Source organism: Mytilus californianus, unplaced genomic scaffold (genome assembly GCF_021869535.1).
Source record: "Mytilus californianus isolate M0D057914Y unplaced genomic scaffold, xbMytCali1.0.p SCAF_3, whole genome shotgun sequence".
NCBI lineage: Eukaryota > Metazoa > Mollusca > Bivalvia > Mytilida > Mytilidae > Mytilus > Mytilus californianus.
The window spans coordinates 124,021,959-124,042,963 of NW_026262679.1; the positions used below are offsets into that span (position 1 = coordinate 124,021,959).

The window sequence follows — 21,005 nt, forward strand, 5'->3', positions numbered from 1 at the left end:
AGTTTAAACAAATCTTCATTTCTGATACTTTAGGAAAATGTCAGTCTAAATCTTTCTATTTTGCTGGAACATTCACAAAAAAAAAATACCAGTACTATTTTACTTTTCTTTTTTAAATGAGTGAAACCATTTTCTCTGGTATTAACATTACAACTGTGATTGATATGAATACATTTACAGGTTTCAATTTGCCTATGCTGGAATTCCTTACTTTCTTTTTTTGCAAGAATCTCTTGTAACATATCAGGTCATTTTCATTGAAAAATCATATTCATGCCATTTTTTCTATGGTCCTTTCAAAGACCATGAATCAATGATAAACACTTTTAAAAAGTTAAAATTTTATTAGCAAACAATGAACTCTTGAAAACACCTATAAAATGTAAATACAGATTTCGGTTAAACAGTCAATCCCATTTTGAAGTCCGCACACGACTTTCTAAAGTACCATCTGGGTTTATAGCCACATAACTTTTCTTCTTTTTACTGTCTGTCACATTCATGTAAACAATATATGAAATACATCCAATTAACATTACTGTACCCATAGACATTGTAAATTTATTCTGAAAAAGAGTAAAAAAAAATGTTCTAAGTAATTGTATGATATATTTTCAACAAGAAAAAACAACCTGTAAATGCACTTGTAAAGTAAAATGGAAAGTCAAATTTCAATGGACCATTTAACCCTTTTACCAATTTTTAATGGGCCAGTGTACTATTGAAGATGTTGAAAAATTATTGGTCATTTTTTAATCTCATTTATAGCCACCTATTTTAAACTGTATCAAATTAATCAAATGACCCATGCCTTCCCAATCAATGCCTGAATTATTTGAATTAAAAAAAAAAATGGAAAAATTGGACAACATTCAACATGTTCACAGTTAGATAAAAAAAATCAATACCTTAGTCATGTTGGAATATTACTTTCAAACAGAAAATTAAAAAAAAAATGTATTTCAGCAGTTATAGCTTTTCCTCTACACGTTTATAAAATTAATGAATAAATTCGTTATTCCCAATACATGTATCTTAAACAGAAAAAGATGCCTTAAAATTCGAATTTTGCTTCAATATTTTTTTTAAACGTGTCAGGTGTATATTCCTACAGTCTGATTAAAACCAGTCCCAACTATCCACTTGTGCAATAGCAGCAATACTATTGATAGTTAGTGACACATCTCCATTAATCCTTATAGGGAGTGTACAGGGATTCCACTGTACCCTTGCAGCTTTCTGGGGGTGCTTCAAATTCGCATAACGGAGGAATTTACATACATAAATTTAGTCTTAGATGCATGATTTTTTTTTTTTCCTTTATTTCCAACAAGTAATTTACTATTTTTAGTAACAGCAAAAGGCAGTCTGAAAATATTTTTCCAGTTCAGGTTTTTGTTCACCTACAATTTTAACCAACTTTAACTGTCCAGTAGGAATAATATTATTTCTAGTCAGTAAAGAATACATATCTTTTGATCCTTTACAGTGTTTTAAAAATACTTGTAGACATGCTGGTATAAAAGGACAACATAGTTTTTTTTTTATTAGTTGTTATTTGCTTTGAACTAGCTGTCAGTAACTGTGAGTACTCTCAGATCTGCACTAAGTGTCTTTTTGTTGATGGGATGTACAAGTACCCGTCCACGTCTACTCTTTATTTTTGTTAGATGTACATATATTTCTTTTTGTATCCATCTGATGAGTTAAGCCTTTTTCAACTGATTTTTGTAGTTTGTTCTATTGTTGTACTGTTACACCACTGTCCCAGGTTAGGGGAGGGTTGGGCACCCGCTAACATGTTTAACCCCGCCACATTCTGAATGTGCCTGTCCCGAGTCAGGAGCCTGTAATTCAGTGGTTGTCGTTTGTTGCTGTGTTACACATTTGTTTATCATTCATTATTTTGTACATAAATTAGGCCGACAGTTTTCTCGTTTGAATTGTTTTACATTTGTCATTTCGGGGCCTTTTATAGCTGACTATGCAGTATGGGCTTTGCTCATTGTTGAAGGCCGTACGGTGACCTACATATGTATAGTTGTTAATTTCTGTGTCATTTGGTCTATTGTGGAGAGTTGTCTCATTGGCAATCATACCACATCTTTTTTATATATAGTTGGGAAAGAGGACACATTTCGACAGTTGAGTTGACAATGATATTACAAATTTGCCGTGAATTCTAGTCACAGGTCACCTGGTTAAATAGGCACCAGAAGTAGTTCATTTGATTTCGGCACCCATGTAACATTGTTAAATATGTTGAAAAAATATTAAAACAAAGAAGGGGCCAGGGATGGCCAGAATTATTGTTTATTATAATTTTTTTTCCCTGAAGTACGACCTAAACGGATGATTCGTCTTTCAAACACTGTACATGTAGTAGCTTCATGAATACTGGTACATGTGCATTTTAATACAGTAGATAAGATATATATTATTTTTTATATGTAAACATACATTCACCGTGAAGCTGAAGCCAACATTGTTTTTTATTTAAGTTTTTTGAAAAAAAACAATCAATAACTACATGTACCTGTATAGAGTTAAAACAATAAAATGTTAATTATTTAATTGATACATGTATAAGTTATAAATTAAATATATAATTAATTAAAAAGAAAACAAATTAATACATCACTGTCATCAGTCATAGAATTTTGAGAAAACTTCAAATAATTAACTTACATATTCTAACTAATAATTAAAAAACAGAAAAAGGTGAAAAATATTATTTGGTGCCGAAATGACCCAACTAAATTCTGAAATGACTTTAAATAGGTGCCGATTTGTCCAGATGCCAATTTGACCAGGTGCCGATTTGATCAAATAAATTAAGGTAAATGGACCACACATGCACTAGTAATTTATCATTGGTCTGTTTGATGATTAAACTGCTAATTAAATGGAAGAAAAGGAGAGATGACACCATTGATTACTATACGATTCCTTGGAGAAACACATAAAAAAGTAATCAAGTACCTGCTTGGCAAACAGCTCAAAATTAACCACTCTGAAAAATGAGGTTGTTCGTAATGATCCCAGGCCTTGTGGCTCTTTGGAAGTTTTAGCATCTTTGCTTACGTCTGTCCCCATTTTCTTACTTAGCTATAAATATATTTAAAGTTTCATTTCAGCTTCAAATGACTTTGAGTTCATGTTTATTTTCATGGGCGCAGCCATTTTTAAATTGCCCGTATGTCAAGAAAATATTTTTAATGTTTGTATTACAATAGTTTTCGAATTTTTCGTGTAGTTAAAATTAAATAATATAGCATCATAGTTTTTCAAAACAGTATAGATATGAAATGTCTGTTTAGAAATATAAATAAAAACGAACTTTCTTATATGAAAAACTTTTTCCTTATAAAGAAGTATAAAGAATACTTTTCATTTGCAATCTCATAAAATGTCAATATTTTTTTCTGGGGTTGTCTCACCTCAGTGAATGTTTGGAGGTCTGTTGATTTGGAAGGCACAAAACTGAAAATAGTAGCTAACGAAGATGCCATTAAAATACACTGATAAGCAAACTAAATTGTCAGTTAAAGACGCCTGGAAGGTCTGAGTGATTACAAACAAAAGTATAATGGTTCATGGTAATTATAACTAAATATATATATCAATATCATTCACATTTTGCACATGTATGTGACACACAATTAACATATTTTATACAGGACTGGGCAAAAGACAATAATAATACCAACATACAAACAGATGTCATTGTGATGGACTTGCCACAGATTTTGACAATAGACCACTTTCGAGTTAAGTACTTTGCTGGAAAAGTTCGTCAATTATGTGCGCCTTTATGACGTTATTTACCAGATAGAGGGGAACGCGGGTATCCCGGCACTATTAAAGATCATCAAGGGTCTTCGTGATCATCATTATGCAGGATAAACTAGAAATAACGATTGTTCTGTAGGTACGTAATCAAAATTCCCTAATCACAGCAGTGCTGATAATCAATTATAAGAATTTAATTTGCCGAATAATTCTTGCAATATAGCACCATATTTTTTCAACCAATCGCTCATCATTGGAAGGAAGTGACAACGAATGCCCCTAAACGCACGAATGATGTACACTGAAACCAAAGATTTTGACGGAAATGTAACAAACTCGAAAGTGGTCTATTGGCACATAATTGAAGAGATTTGTAGTAAAATCCAAATCTTGATCCGTTCACTCTCAAAAGATGCAAACAATTAAAAAAAAATCAAGAGCAAATTTCAGAGCTCCAGATAAGCTGCGTATTTGCGTGATCACGCAATAAAAATAATTAAAAACCCAATGCAATTGCCCATTGCAGGGTTCAATAACTCAATTAAGTCAAAGGAAAACCCAATTATATGCCAAAAACATGGGTTCTTAACGCTTTTATTCGCTATCGTTTGCGTTATTTACCCTTACTTGATTACAGTCGTCGCGTAAATCTATTTTTATAATATTTATAATTGGAAATGTCCTTTCGTTCTAAAAATAGAGCCCTGCATCAAGTAGCAATGGGTCCCTGTTGGAATTTTCCAACAGTACCCATCAGCGTGTGTGAAAACAGAACCTATGTCAATTAAGAGCCGGAAGTGAAAATAGAACCATATGTTACACATGCATAATAGCCTACTAATGGACATATATATCTACCCAAAAGATAATGTGAACTGTCACGATACAGGACTTATTATCAAATTAAGTAGCTGATATAAACACACTTTCTACACAATTATCAATGGACATCATTAAACTGCTGAACTGATAATAAAAAAATGCACGAATTAAATGGCAACATTTAAATATCTTTCTCTGTTAAAGACACATAAATTTATGTTCTGTTTGGCACTGATGAATGGGAGTCTGGATGGGGTTTACAGAAAAGAGAATAATGGTAAAAAAAAGGTGCAGAATAAATTAAGAATAGAGAAAAATTGGCAAAAATGATAATAAAAAAATAGAGAAGAGTATGGTGAACAATTATAAAGAATAAAGAATAATGGGCATGCAAAATAAATAATAAATATAGAGAAATGATCTAAAAAATTAAAGAATAAAGATATAAAGGAACCCCCATCCAGACCCTCATGAATATTTGGTTCCAGTTCTATCGTAATTATTTACAAACGCTTGTTGACCTTATTTTTGAAGATACAATTGTACCAAAAAAAAAGAAATTACTGAAAGCTTAGGTATTGGGTTGATGAACGCTTCACTGTACCAGTAAAGTAAAAAAAAATGTGTATTTATTTTATATCTGGGACTAATTGAAACATTAATCTATTAGTCCCAGTTTTATACATATTAAATTAGTCTTATTCAAAATTAGAATGTAATATGTGTTTTTTTCAAAGATATCAGACAGAACGATCATGACACAATGTCTATAATTACTACATTTATGAGTATTTCTAAAATATTAAAATACGATTACTATTACACAAGCATTTTCTCCCCCGTGAAAATTACTTTGATTGAAATAACTTAAGTTCATTGACCAGAAGGTGAAACTATTTATGAGTAAAACAGAGGTTGGAATTTAAAGAGAAAGATTAATTTGACGTAGTTTATTTATGTAGGCATGTAAATGATTAAAAATCTTTAAATGACAAAAAAAATTAATATGATTATCTACTAAATGTCTACATTATTAAAGCGTCAAAACGAAAGCGATTTTTTTCTTCGTTCTGTTTAGTGGACGACTATTTGATTTTCGGGGGAGGGGTGGGGGGGGGGGAAATCCGCTAAAAAAATATGCATGCGTAGCCATGAACAGATGTAAATAAATAGCCAATCCACAAAAACCCAGAATATCAAATGCCCGTCCCCTTAAGTAAAATAAGGATGAAGCCATGTAAGAGGGTATGGATGGGGGATCCTTAATTTCTGTCTTCTTTCAATTTTTAGGGCATTTTTCTTTATCTGTAAGAATAACGCTTAAATAATTTTACAATTAAAATTTTCTGTAATTGGAGGATTTCTTTATTCTGTACATCGTTCATTTCTCTAATCAGTAAAGTATTACACAATTCTTTTATTTTCCAGTTATTCTCTATTCTTTATATTTTCTGCTCATTTTTCTCTATTCATTATACGTGTTATATTTTTTTGCCATATTTCTCTATGAATACCCCATCCAGACCCTCATGTTATTGTAACGTAAATCTCTGTAATTTATTGTTATACTTACACTGTATTTTTCCCCTCTGAATTTTTAAAATCTTCTTTCCCTTCGAAAAAGACTGAACAACGATACACCTATGTCTATATATATATATAAGGTGTATATATGAACCAAGTCTGTATATGGAATATATATAACGTGCTAATCCAGAACCAAACATGCAAATTTAGAACCAACGCATTGTTAATCCAGAACCAAGTCTGTATATGGTATATATATAACGTGTCAATCCAGAACCAAACATGTAAATCCAGAACCAACACCTAGTCAATCCAGAACCAAGTCTGTATATGGTATAAATATAACGTGTCAATCCAAAACCAAGTCTGTTTATGGTATAAATATAACGTGTCAATCCAGAACCAAAACCTTGTCAATCCAGAACCAAGTCTGTATATGGTATAAATATAACGTGTCAATCCAGAACCAAACATGTAAATCTAGAACCAACACCATGTTAATTCAGAACCAAATGATTTAATCTGTTTATGGTATAGATATAACGTAAGCATCCAGAACCAAACATGTAAATCTAGAACCAAGTCTGTATATGGTATCTATATAACATGTGAATCCAGAACCAAACATGTAAATCTATAGAACCAACACCTTGTCAATCCTGAACCAAGTCTGTATATGCTATACAAAAACGTTAAAATCCAGAACCAAACATGTAAATCTAGAACCAACACCATGTTTATCCAAAACCAAGTCTGTACATGGTATATGTATAATGTGTTAATCCAGAACCAAACATGTAAATCTAGAACCAACACCTTGTCAATCCAGAACCAAGTCTGTATATGGTAAAAATACAACGTGTTAATTCAGAACCAAACATATAAATCCAGAACCAAAAAAGTAAATCTAGAACCAACGCCTTGTCAATCCAGAATCAAGTCTGTACATGGTATAAATATAACGTGTTAATCAAGAACCAAACATGTAAATCTAGAACCAACACCTTGTCAATCCAGAACTAAACTTGTAAATCTAGAACCAACACCTTGTCAATCCAGAACCAAGTCTGTATATGGTATATATATAACGTGTCAATCCAAAACCAAACATGAAAATCTAGAACCAACACCTTGTCAATCCAAAACCATGTCTGTATATGGTACATATATAACGTGTCAATCCAGAACCAAATATGTAAATCTAGAACCAACACCTTGTCAATCCAGAACCAAGTCTGTATATGGTATAAATATAACGTGTTAATTCAGAACCAAACATGTAAATTCAGAACCAAACAAGTAAATCTAGAACCAACGCCTTGTCAATCCGGAACCAAGTCTGTACATGGTATAAATATTATGTGTTAGTCCAGAACCAAACATGTAAATCTAGAACCAACACCTTGTCAATCCAGAACCAAACATGTAAATCTAGAACCAACACCTTGTCAATCCAGAACCAAGGCTGTATATTGTACATATATAACGTGTTAATACAGAACCAAACATGTAAATCTAGAACTCACACCTTGTCAATCCAGAACCAAGTCTGTATATGGTATAAATATAACGTGTTAATTCAGAACCAAACATGTAAATCCAGAACCAAACAAGAAAATCTAGAACCAACGCCTTGTCAATCCAGAATCAAGTTTGTACATGGTATAAATATAACGTGTTAATCCAGAACCAAATATGTAAATCTAGAACCAACACCTTGTCAATCCAGAACCAAACATGTAAATCTAGAACCAACACCTTGTCAATCCATAACCAAGTCTGTATATGGTATATATATAAAACGCGTCAATCCAGAACCAAACATGTAAATCTAGAACCAACACCTGGTCAATCCATAACCAAGTCTGTATATGGTATAAATATAACGTGTCAATCCAAAACCAAACATGTAAATCTAGAACCAACACCTTGTCAATCCAGAACCAAGTCTGTATATGGTATAAATATAACGTGTTAATTCAGAACCAAACATGTAAATCCAGAACCAACACCTTGTCAATCCAGAACCAAGTCTGTATATGGTATAAATATAACGTGTCAATCCAGAACCAAAACCTTGTCAATCCAGAACCAACACCTTGTCAATCCAGAACCAAGTCTGTATATGGTATAAATATAACGTGTTAATTCAGAACCAAACATGTAAATCCAGAACCAACACCTTGTCAATCCAGAACCAAGTCTGTATATGGTATAAATATAACGTGTCAATCCAGAACCAAACATGTAAATCTAGAACCAACACCTTGTCAATCCAGAACCAAGTCTGTATATGGTATATATATAACGTGTCAATCGAACCAAACATGTAAATCCAGAACCAACACCTTATCAATCCAGAACCAAGTCTGTATATGGTATATATATAACGTGTCAATCCAGAACCAAACATGTAAATCCAGAACCAACACCTAGTCAATCCAGAACCAAACATGTAAATTTTAGTAATCTTTATAAAAATAAGAAGATGTGGTGGTATGATAGCCAAGGAGAAAACTTTCCACCAGGAACCAAAATGATATAAAAGTAAGCAACTATAGGTCACCATACGACCTTCGTCAATGAACAAAACCAATACCGCAAAGAAAGCTATCAAATGCCCCGAAATGAATTGTAAAATAATTCAAACGAGAAAACTAACGGCCTGATTTATGTACAAAAGAATTTACGAAAAACAAATATGATATACAGCAACCAACGACAACCACTGATTTACAGGTTCCAGACTTGGGACAGGCAAATACAGAATGTGGCAGGGTTAAACATGTTTGCGGGCACCCAACCCAATTATTTATATATAAAACATCCAAAGAATTTTTTACACTCCAAAATAGTTTATTTCATTTCTTTCATATGCTTTTTCACAAATGATAATGATTTCTTTGATAGTAGTAAGGGAACAAGTTAAAAGAATTGAAAGATTGGTGGTAGAACACCTACTAGAGGCCGAGATGAAACAATATTTAATGTAATTTAAGTAACCAATTTAAATAGGGACCTTCAAATGATCAGAGGAGGCCTTAAGCTCAAACGTGGTTATGATATGATTGTTTACTATTTGAATCTCTGTGGAGCACATGGACCTGGATGTAGAAGAATTTATTAAGCCGACTTATTTTGCAGTTTTCTATTAAGATGATGGATCACGAAACAGAAAGTTTGATTGAAATATTTAATAAGGAAATGTTTACTCTTCTTATAGAATCATGTGGCAATTAGTAGAACGATAAACATGCTGGCAGATACACTAGACGAAAATCTGAGGCTTCATGACCTAACGAATGCTTATTTGATGTTTGAAGCACTAACTGAGCATTCATATTCTTTCTACTGCTATCTGTGTGGCTTCTATCCGACAACGATTATGATGGACGGTATACGAAAGACTTGTTTTCGACATGCCGGTTGGTATAAGTATTAGTTATCCATATATATATATATGATATATGATATAATTGTGTTCACACAAATTTTAAAAAGTCCCCTTATTTAGTCTAGGTCGGATTTCACGTTTTTGTGATTATCGTTTTAAAGCATGCGGTTCGAAGAATAAATCCTTCACTTTATACAATTTGTCACACTTGATCCATTCTAGACAACCTTCTAGACAACCTTTTTCCTTACAGTTACGCAAATTTGATTGACTTCCTTTATTCTGTGTCACGTATATTCTTCTAACTTTGATATAACAAACCAAAGAAGGATATAATTACAAATCACTGCATATTACTAACTTGCTATACGTCCTTAATTAATATCATTACACACAATATTTCCTAAATGAAAATAACTATAAGATCTCCGGCAATGTTCTCGAGATACAACATGAATTGGAGTAAAAGCTTTATATTTATTTATTTACACCATGCAGAAGAAATAGGTAGTAAAATAATAAAACAAAAGTATGTGTTTGGTTTCCCACCTTCATATTAAAATGTTGTTTAAATTCACTTGCAATGACATTTAAGGAACCAGTGAGTTGACAGAATAGTTATACACCAATACTCCAGTCACAGATATTTTAATCATTCCCTTGAATATGTCTTTGCTTCATTTTTGAGGCTTAGCTTCTCAGACTTGCAGTAGAAATAATTTAACGATTTGATTGCATTGTCATGTCTGGTACAGTTTCAGATACGGTTGCACCGGCAGATTTTACAGAATTACCCGAAACAGTTGATATGGATTCATTTTGGAAGAAAGTGGAACAAGAGTTGATAAGTCCTGGAGTCCGACATGGTAAACATTTTCACTTGTTAATCGTATGTATATTGATGAGGCAACTTAGTAAACGAGTGCAAATATGTCCCCAAAAAAAATCGAAATATAAAGGAATGCTGCCTCATTGCATTAAACCTGTCAGTAATATGATAAAACCAAATTGTGTATTAGATTTTTGTTGATGAAACACATTATTGAAATAAATATAAAAATAAGAAGATGTGGTATGGTAGCCAATGAGACAACTCTCCACCAAAAAGCAAATGACGTAGAAGGTTAGCAACTATATATAGGTCACCGTATGGCCTTCAACGATGAGTAAAACCCATACCGCAATGCAAGCTATAAAAGGCTCTGAAATGACAAATGTAAAATAATTCAAACGAGAAAACTAAAGGCCTGATTTATGAACAAAACAATAAACAAAAAAACAAATATGATATACAGCAACAAACGACAACTACTGAATTACAGGCTCCTGGCTTGTGACAGGCACATACAAAATGTGGCGGGGTTAAACATGTTTGCGGACGACCCAAACCTACACTTATTCATTTGTTGACATGTTACAGGAAACCGACTAAATGAGATAGTGCCAAACTACGAATTTTGGGCACCTTGGATTGGAAATGAATCAAGACGAAGCAACCATGTCTTTAATACTGAAAGTTTAAAATGTCCAAGAAGACTTCACATTCCAGACGAGACTGAACCAGTTCCTGACGAAGTTTTAAAAAGTTTAAGGGATGAAAAGGTACACGTAATGTATTTTTATGCGAGTCATGTATACTTTTGTAATACACTTTACAGTATTTGTTCTGTCTTTTTCACATCCTACTAAGAGTTTTCAAATATTATCATATTTCCAGGGTAGGTTCCGGTGTATGTATTTTCCTGATACATGTAATACATTTTGTAACAACATAATTTAAAAGTAGTGTTCTGAATGTAATCAGAATCCACTTATAATATGGCAGCCAGTGAAGTGCATATTGGTTGTTATTTTTAACTTATAATTTGTTTATGTAAGAAATGAAAGGAAACTCTTATATAACTACAATTTCAAATGATATAGTTCATAGATCAGATCAAATAAACGGTTTGAAGAAGAATCGCAACGACTAAAATTTGGGAGAAACACCCCTCCAATCTTAGGAACGATGGACAAAATATAATGGAACAAGGCAAATATAAACGCGTATTTAAAACAAATAATGAAACTAAATGTTTCCTTGAACCATACGAAACCGTTAGATCAAAAGTGTAAGCATGTCTAGCTCGACAACCCTCTATCACTACTTGGTCAATATTTTGAAAAATTCAGTTAATATGAATTATTGATCAAATATATGATAGTAATTTCTATGTAAAAGAGTCATTTTCAGCTTTAATACCGTATTGAAACGTTATATGTAACATATATGTACGGCCAACGTCAATCATATATTCTTCTTTATTTGAAGGTTTCAAGAGTTCGACGTTTCTGCAAAGAATTGGGTATACCGGACAACGGTTCAATGATGGATCTAATCATCAGACTTCGGGAACATTCAATAAAACAGACTGATTATGACAGGGCATATGAGAAAATCTTTGGCACATCTGGTAAGTTTCATTGCGAAATCTTAGCGTTTTGAAAATGTCTATTTGGCTGAATTTTATTTAAAGATACAACAGAATAAAATTAAACGAGTAGAAAGTGATTTAATTTTAATTTTACAAGAAAAAAAATGGAACTCAGTCGGCCAATCATTCTTTCACATTGAATCAATATTCAAATGGCAGTTACAAACTTTTTTATGAGGGGGAGGAGGGTAAATAGGAATCTCAGTCATTCCGACTGGATGTCTGCCTGCCCATATGCTCTGTAAGCGCAACTTTACGACTGGGCGGACAGTGGTGACATTTTACACAGTTAGACAACATCACATGAGTTTGCATACATACGAAAGCCCGTTTATGACCACCAAAAAATATACCACGAAATTTAAAAAACTTCTGATCACGAATTGAAATCGTTATCATGAATTGTACAATTCGTTATCACGCATTAAATAAGTGATAACGAATTTGTGGAATTAGATATTACATATTGTTGTAATTTGTGATCACAGATTATATACGTTATCATATATTTTTGTAATTTGTGATAAAATATTTGTAGAACACTACGTTAAAACAAATTTTGGAATTCTTTATGACGGATTTAATCCGAAAATCTGTGATAACGGTTTTATTTCATGATCACGAATTACCAAAATCTGTGATAACTATTTCAAGGGATTCGTTAATTTCTGGAAATGCTCAATGTCATTCGTGAAATCTGTAAGGACAATATAGTCTTTAATGCCGAATGATTATTACAATGAAAGACAATAGCGACATTGATCACATGTATATAGAATGAATTTGTAACTATAAATTAAGAGTCGAATCCTGCCGTGCAACTTGTTTTAAATTGACTAAAAATTCTGCAAAAAATGTTCATATACCAATACGAAAAGAAGGGTGATAAAATTTTCTTTAAGTGTCAATCTGCCTAAGAATCAGGCAGTGGTGAAAACATGACAAACAAAAACCCACGCAAGTTTACATTAATTTATGTTCAAAATGTATAATGGTGCATGAAAATAACATTCGTTTCCTTTTCCTGTTCTGGTATTTCAAGATATAATTTGGTTGAAATGCACTAGAAATTAACAATTAAGGGGAGCTAATTCCGTAATTTGCTATCATTCTAACCAAAAGTTATTTAGAGATTTCTCGAATTACCAGACACACAGAAACGAAAGACCTACCATTTCTAACTCAGGATGAGAGTAACTTCAAAACAGGATGGTTAGGTCGGTGGGTTTTTTTCGGTCATGTTTTGAAATTCTCCTAAATTGCCTGATTCTTACAAAGACTGGCACTTTAAAAAAATACATGAATAAAATTGAGAATGGAAATGGGGAATGTGTCAAAGAGACAACAACCCGACCATAGAGCAGACAACAGCCGAAGGCCACCAATGGGTCTTCAATGCAGCGAGAAACTCCCGCACCCGGAGGCGTCCTTCAGCGGGCCCCGAAACAAATATGTATACTAGTTCAGTGATAATGGACGTCATACTAAACTCCAAATTATACACAAAAAACTAAAATTTAAAATGACACAAGACTAACAAAGGCCAGAGGCTCCTGACTTGGGACAGGCGCAAAAATGCGGCGGGGTTAAACATGTTTTTTGAGATCTCAACTCTCCCCCTATACCTCTAGCCAATGTAGAAAAAACAAACGTACAACAGTACGCACAGTAAAACTCAGTTTAAGAGAAGTCCGAGTCCGATGTCAGAATTGGAAACAAAAGAAAATAAACAAAATGCATATCTGTTGTTCTCATTTTATTGTTTTGTTGCTGGGCAAAAATAAGAGTAAACAAACAGGTCCATATGTTGCCCTCTAGATGTCTTTTGGTTATTTTTAATCGTCGGGTTGCTGTTGCAATAACTCGCATTCCCCACATCTAGATGATATCCAAAGTTATATTTGGCAGTTAACAGAATCCATGGTTGACATCTAAACAATAAGCGGATATTATTTGTATAAAAAAAGATGTGTTCACTTAATTTATCCATACTTGCTCTTATTGCATTTGTAGTTTGCATGGTGTAGAAGTGTCACTGTATAAAACATGTATTTCTTTATTTCAATAGATACTTGACAGATAATAAAGGCATATTTATAAATGTGCTAAAAACATGGTTTTCAAATACTTTTATTTTCTATATATTGATACCAATAATAGACACGTGAGGAAAATGATGATGGGTGACTTTATAACGTTCAGCGTTAAATTAAATTAAAAAATAAGGACATCTGGTATGATTGCTAATGAGAAAACTATCCACCAGGGACCAAATGACGTTGATGGAATCAACTATAGTTCACCGCACGCCCTTCAACAATGATCAAATCCCATACCGAATAACAAGCTATAAGAGACATGGCACAATGTAAAACAATGCAAACAAGAAAAACAACGGTCTGATTTATGATAAAACAATAAACAAAAAAAACATGACAGACAGCAACAAACGACAATGAACCACTGGATTGTTACTCCTACGTCGTTCGGGTCAAGTAGGGTTACCCGAGCCGTGCAGATTAAATGACATATACCGACTTGCTTGGTCAATAACTATTATAACGTAATCCACAAAAATATAGGAAATATATGTAGGAAAATATATATATAAAAAGGATGGCGTATAATAAATATCAAATTGTAAAAATAATTGAATAAAGCGAATCTTATTGAAAACAATGAAATTAGGTTTTGAAAAATAAAAAGAAACCAATCAGAAACTATTTCCTGGAAAGATGTGTAAGAGGACTTAACAGCAAGAATTTTTGGTTAACATTCAAGCTATTCTCGACTAATAAAGGGTCACATTTTTCACACTTTTCTGTCAGTGTTTCGAAAATGATACATATGACAATCACCTTTATAAAAAATAGTAGAAGACTGGAAAAAAGGCTTTATATCAACATATTAAATATGTAGTGGCGATATTAATAGATTTGTCCAAGGCTTTCGATTGCCTACCCAATAACCTTCTCTTGCTAAAAATAATTTGTTTGTCTCCCCCTCATCTCTTAATCTTTAGTAAAGTTATTTAAAAAAAGAGAGGCGAAAGTTACCAAAGGGACATTCGAACTCATAAGTCGAAAGTAGACTGACAACGCCATGATAAAAAAGGAAGACAAAGACAAAGACCAAAAATACAAACAGTATACAAAACACAGCTTTATTTTTTAACTATATAATAGAAAAAAAGTGTGTTGAAGTATGTTCTCATTCCCGTTATTGTGAATCAATGTTTAAAGGGTTGCCACAATTAAGGATCTATAAATGGACATTTTATTCGGAATCCGAGCCGACCAGTATTTGCTCCTTCTCCTAAATGTCGCGAACCAGTAGGCGGATCAGCGGTAATAAAAATTTTAAAGTATTTGTTTGGACCCGACTGGGGATCGAACCCATGACCTCCCGCACTCGATGAGATAAAAATGGTCTGCCTTGAAAAGGCCAATATTAAAGACACATACGGATATAATAAAATGTTGGAACATTTCTAAGGAATAGTTTGATATACGTTCTTCTTCTAAACTTCAAAGTTGTTGACACAGGTTGGTGTTTGATCAAAGCATTATTAAGTACGATACTCTTCATACTAAAAGTGTTCGTACGATCAACGCTTTTCAAAGTTAAAAGTAAAATTTATGCCTCATTGGAAGACAGTGTTAAGAGAAGTACGAGGAAATTGGAGGATTAATATACGATACAGCAAAGAAAAAGTTGATAACCATTCTTTACATCTTTCTTCCATTGTCTAAATGGGGTCTTCCGTGCAGATTACATCAGAATGTATTTATTTTTTAAAAGCAGAAAATGCAAGTAACTCAGTATATGTCTGTTTCTTTGTGGTCTCAGGCTGCGTTTTGCTGCAACTTCCGACGTCGAGGACTCAAAAAAGTTACAACACCTCAACTTTGACGTCAGAAGAGTGAAAATAAAGGATTTACTTCTGATCTGAATTTTCTCATATTTTTGTTTATTATCGAGGTCCCCCTCCTCATCCAACAAAATTGCAATTACTGTATGTTCATGCAATGTGAAAAAATGCGAAGATATTTCTCTTTTTAAATCCTGGGTCCGCACCTGTATCTAACGTTAAAAAATTAGATCACATGATAAAACATACCACGAATTTTACAATTGGCACATTGTTACACATATTATATTGAGGGGTGGGGTGGGTGGGGAGATGTTGTCATCCTAGCAAAAATAAACGGTTAAAATCGAATTAACGAAAATGAAAGCATCCATTCCCGAGTCCCGATAAGTGTAAATCCCGAATTCCAGCAAAAATAAAGGCCAAATCCCGATGTATTCTTCAGCTGAAAAAAATCTTTACGTTAACCTCATTAAAGTGACCACATTATTTCAATAACAGAATTAATTTGAATTTAGTATAAAAAGATTTTTGACATTCAGTAATTAAATTTTGGATCTTTTTTTTTATATGTAAATGAAATTGAAAGGTAATAAAATAATGAAAATCACATATGTTAAGCTATGTCACAGTAACAGTTAAAGGGAGATAACACTTTTTAATTCAAATTAACACCAACCGATTTTTATTTACTATTATTGATTGTTTTTGTAATATAATTCGTTGTTAATAAGTCATCAGGAGTGAGATACTGACTTGACCAATGATTATTAAATATATATACACTTCCTCGATCAAACTAATAATACATGTATACCGTTTCCAAAATTTTGGTTCTTAGTAGCCTTATATATATGGTATTAAGACATGTATTGGTTCCAGAATCACTTCCGGGTCTCAAATAACTTGGTTCTGAATTAACACACGCTGACGTCTACTTATCGAATTTTCCGTTGCTCAAAAGGTACACGTGTTTATGAAAACATTTCGATCTTCTCGGTGTTTATCCAATTAGCGTGTGACATGCTGTCATATTTTTTCGAATTGCTCGGGATTTATCATAACATACAATGAATTAAAACGAAAGTAAATGTCCGGTAAAAATATTGAATAGAAGCATGTTTTCGGCTTCTTTTTGATAGCTGAGGGAAAGTTATGATGATAACAAGACTCAGCTAGTGATTTTAGGAAGCGGCCATTGAACGCACGGGCGTGTTTGCGTACCATAACGAGAACATTGCTAGAGCGATAAACACGGGGTTCCGTCAAAAACGAAATCAATTGGAAAAAGTGAAAGGCCAAATCAATTATGACATGATATGTAGTTTGAAAGCATCGGAAACCAAAAGTTCTGATAAGGGACAACTTAACCCAGATTTATGTAAATTGAATTAAACGAAAACAGTTTATATATTATTTTTTTCATTTTAGTTGATGAGTGAATACATGCACATATCCGTTTTTTACGTCAATGCAGCTTGACACTTTCTTTGTTTTGGTCTAATTGTTCTAGATGCTTAAGATAGTTGTCTTATTGGCAAGTGCAGTATAACATTGTCATTTATTTACTTGATGTTGCAGGATTATTTGTAAATTTAAGTTGAATGTGGTCTCCGTCATTATAAACCACCCTATAAAACTCAAGGTTTTGGGGTATATCTTAAATCTGGAAACTACTTTTTATTTTTATTAAAAAGTAGATCTGGCAAATAGGTGAAAGGACTGGCAAAACTTTCTTACAGCACCTAAATTTCACATATATTACACAAAAATCTAAAAACTTAGCCACACCTACCCCAACTATAATTAAACTGTAGGGTGATCATATGGGATCTAGAAAGGCAATTAGTTCCTGTCCAACTAGTGACACCAGCTGCAGTTTACATAAGTTTTGAGAAAATACAAAACTGACAGAACGTTTAAAACGGGACACAAATGAAATGTACAATTGCTCGTCAGTGAATAAACCAAATAAAACAGCTAGCACATATTCTACAAAGAAAGAAACACATTTGATGGAAACACATCTGGGGTTGATATAATGTGATTATAACATGCCTAAATATTCAATATTGTGTTGATGAAAAAACCCAATACATTAAGGAGCTTGGTGGTGAAAAACCCAATTTGATATTTGCTTGAGGGGTGAATTGGAATTGATAATGCAATTAAAAAACTTTATCACCCAATTACATAAAAAAATGGTGGGTAAAAACCCCAATTTGTGAATTCTTATCTGGAGCTCTGGAGCATACCAGGCACTAGTATATGACCCAAACTAGAATATAGTTGTCCTATCTAGGACCCACAAACCGACAATAGAACAAGACAAAACCATACAGACATACAATGTATCCAAACTTCAAATTACACTTACAAATGGTCGTACTTCCCTCAAACAATTGTACGATGGAACTTACTCCTTCAGACCATCATTTACCACAGCTGTTCTCTCCAGATTCAAATAAACAATCTTGTGAATCTCAAACAAAACATCTACATAAAATGTTTAATTTTAATCACAATCTATCTATAGCTTTACAAACACTTAAATTGTTATTTAATTAATATTATGAATTTGTATGAATTTTTGTCAATCACACTTGCGCAAACAACATGTATTCTTCAGTATTGAAGCCTTGTTGACCCAAAGAAGGAGAAGAATCATGTTTGCCCACATACCCGTTCACCTAAAACCTGTTCGCCCTAAACCTTTTTGCCCATATACCATTTTGTCTCAGGTCCATTATGTACAATACAATACCATTAAAGGACCCAAAGGACAGTATAACTACAAAAGATTTATGATGATGATTATTGATGATTGGTAATAACAATAAAGTTAAAATAAATGTGTTTAATCCTATACTATTGTATTGCTGTCTGCTTTATGAATACCCTGTTTGACCTTTTATTTTTGTTTGATTATGAGAAAGATGTTTCAAGCCACCAGGAATGGTATATGGCCTATTGTTACTAAAAATACCAAATCAAACCATCAAGAAATGTCGAAGATTGAAATATTGTTTGTTGAGGAGAAAAATTATCCAAGAATCATTATTCAAGTATGACAAGTAATGAGAAAATTCAGGATTCATGAATGCTCTTTGAATTATTTGAAAAGTGGAAAAAAGTCTACTTCGGAAGTTGGGATCACTAAGAACAGCCTTACTATTTCAGTTATTTAATACCTGGTAATGTCCATGAAATAAACAAAATAGGGGGAGTTACTAGAAAAAACCTTGAACTTCTACAGATCGGCATTGTCTTTTAAAATTAAAGTTCCGTATTTTGCGGAAAATAAAACGCACCCCTAAATAAGGCGCACGGCCGTTTTTTGGGGGAAGAAGTGTTTTTTTCCTTACATAAAACGCACCTGAATATAAAGCGCACCCTAATGAAAATGTAGTATGGGGCGTGTTTTTTTGTTCTTCGGTAGTGAGCCAGAAGAGGTCCATTTCTGTTTTTTTGCATAGGGAAGATCTTCTGGCTCTCTTCCACCTCTTCTTTTTTGATAGGTAGTTTAGACGGCAGAGGCACATAACAAACATGGCGTCGTTTAGTCTAAATGACATTGATAAATTTATGAATGCAGATATATTAGAATGTGAGCTGTGTTATAAACGTTTTTATGGTATGACAGTCTTAGTAGGACATCCCTGTAGGACGATAAGCTGGATAAATATAAGAACTACACGGACAATAACAGTTAAGGGACGACAATTTGATATTCTAGGGAAAGGATTTTGATTGATTGGTGTTTAACGCTACTTTCAACACTAAGTTGGGCTATTCCGTGGTGGTCAGTTTAAATTATAGATGAAGGATGGGGAAGGGAAGAGGGTATTATTAACTTTTTTAATCTGTCGCTAATTATGCCTATTTTTCAGCTCTTACCAGGCAACCATATTCATATATGAAATCCTCCTGTCCCCATCCCCAATAAATGAATAAATATCATATGGTTTTTCTTCTTAATTAACACAAGTTTAAATTGATTGATTGTTTGTTGCTAATTTTTAACGCCCAGTGACAAATATGTCATGCATGTTCAGGACTCGGTTCAGGAAAACACGATTTTAAAAGTCAGGTATATAATAAAAAAAACGAAGAGATGTATGATTGCTAATGAGGCAACTATCCACCGGAGTTTAGATATGAAGTGGATGTAAGCAATTATAGGCAACAGTAATTAAGGCCTTCAACAATAACAAAACTCGATACTGTATTAAAAGTCGTCTATAAAAGGCCCGACGTGAAAAGTGTGAGAAACAATTCAAACGAAAAAATTAACGGCCTAATTATACATAACAAAATAATTTACAAAATATCAAATATGAGTCGAGAAATGAACCAACGACAACCACTAAACTACAGGCTCTTGACTTGGGACAGGCACACAAAGAATATGGCAGGGTTGATATAAAAACGAAGATTGCCAATGAGACAACCATCCACAAGAGACCAAATGACACAGCAATTAACAGCTATAGGTCACCATACGGCCTTCAACAATAAGCAAAGCCCATACCGCATAGTCAGCTATAAAAGGCCCCGAAATCACAAATGTAAAACAATTCAAACGAGAAAACTAACGGTCTAATTAATGTACAAAAAAATGAACGAAAAACAAATATGTAACACAGCAACAAACGACAACCACTGAATTACAGGCTCCCGACTTGGGACAGGCACATACATACAGAATGTGGCGGGGTTAAACATGTTAGCGGGATCCGGCCCAACCCGCCCCCTAACCTTGGACAGTGGTGTAACAGTACAAGAACATGTTTGTGAGCGCTCAACCCTCCCCGAAGCTGGGACAGTGGTGTAATAGTACAATATAAGAACAACCTGCACAAATCAATTGCAATTAGATTAACTCGAAAAATCGGTACGAGACACACACAAAAAACTTACATTAAGACAATAGACACAAATTAAAGCACCGAAATAAGAGTATTTGCAATTACTGGAAAATTATTTAAAGCTAATTACAACTAGTACTGAAATAAATCTTGTTCTCCCAGACTGAAGTATCAATCAGTACACAACCAACGGATTTATTAAAAAAAAAAAGAATAAAAAGAGTCTAAGAAATGTCTGGTATACATTGTATACTTGC

The 21,005-nt window shown here is 33.3% G+C and overlaps 2 protein-coding genes across 3 annotated transcripts in view; one reads left to right on the top strand and one right to left on the bottom strand.

Annotated features, from left to right (window-relative positions):
- Positions 1–324: 324 nt before the first annotated feature.
- On the bottom strand, positions 325–3,190 carry LOC127733621 (small integral membrane protein 8-like). Its single transcript, XM_052242941.1, has 2 exons — positions 2,983–3,190; positions 325–566 (listed from the first exon to the last, which is right to left on the bottom strand). The coding sequence occupies exons 1-2, from the start codon at positions 3,094–3,096 to the stop codon at positions 408–410; spliced, it is 273 nt and encodes a 90-aa protein (XP_052098901.1). The 5' UTR covers positions 3,097–3,190; the 3' UTR covers positions 325–407.
- Positions 3,191–3,444: 254 nt separating this feature from the next.
- LOC127736074 (uncharacterized) overlaps positions 3,445–21,005 on the top strand; it is a 28,499-nt gene continuing 10,938 nt past the window's right edge. The window contains exon 1 of one of the 2 annotated variants that reach the window (XM_052246573.1): positions 3,445–3,599. The gene's annotated coding sequence lies outside the window, so the exon portion shown is untranslated. Of the gene's footprint in view, positions 3,600–3,695; positions 3,932–21,005 lie in introns of those variants that run through there. The other variant, XM_052246574.1, reaches the window with a different exon arrangement.

What these genes read in the sequence shown, in the direction of transcription:
- LOC127733621 (XM_052242941.1), bottom strand. Translation starts at nt 3,096, where the DNA reads ATGGGGACAGACGTAAGCAAAGATGCTAAAACTTCCAAAGAGCCACAA. An exon ending in TTGAGCTGTTTGCCAAGCAG is followed by an intron (nt 567 to 2,982) that starts GTACTTGATTAC and finishes ACTCTTTTTCAG; the next exon opens with AATAAATTTACAATGTCTAT.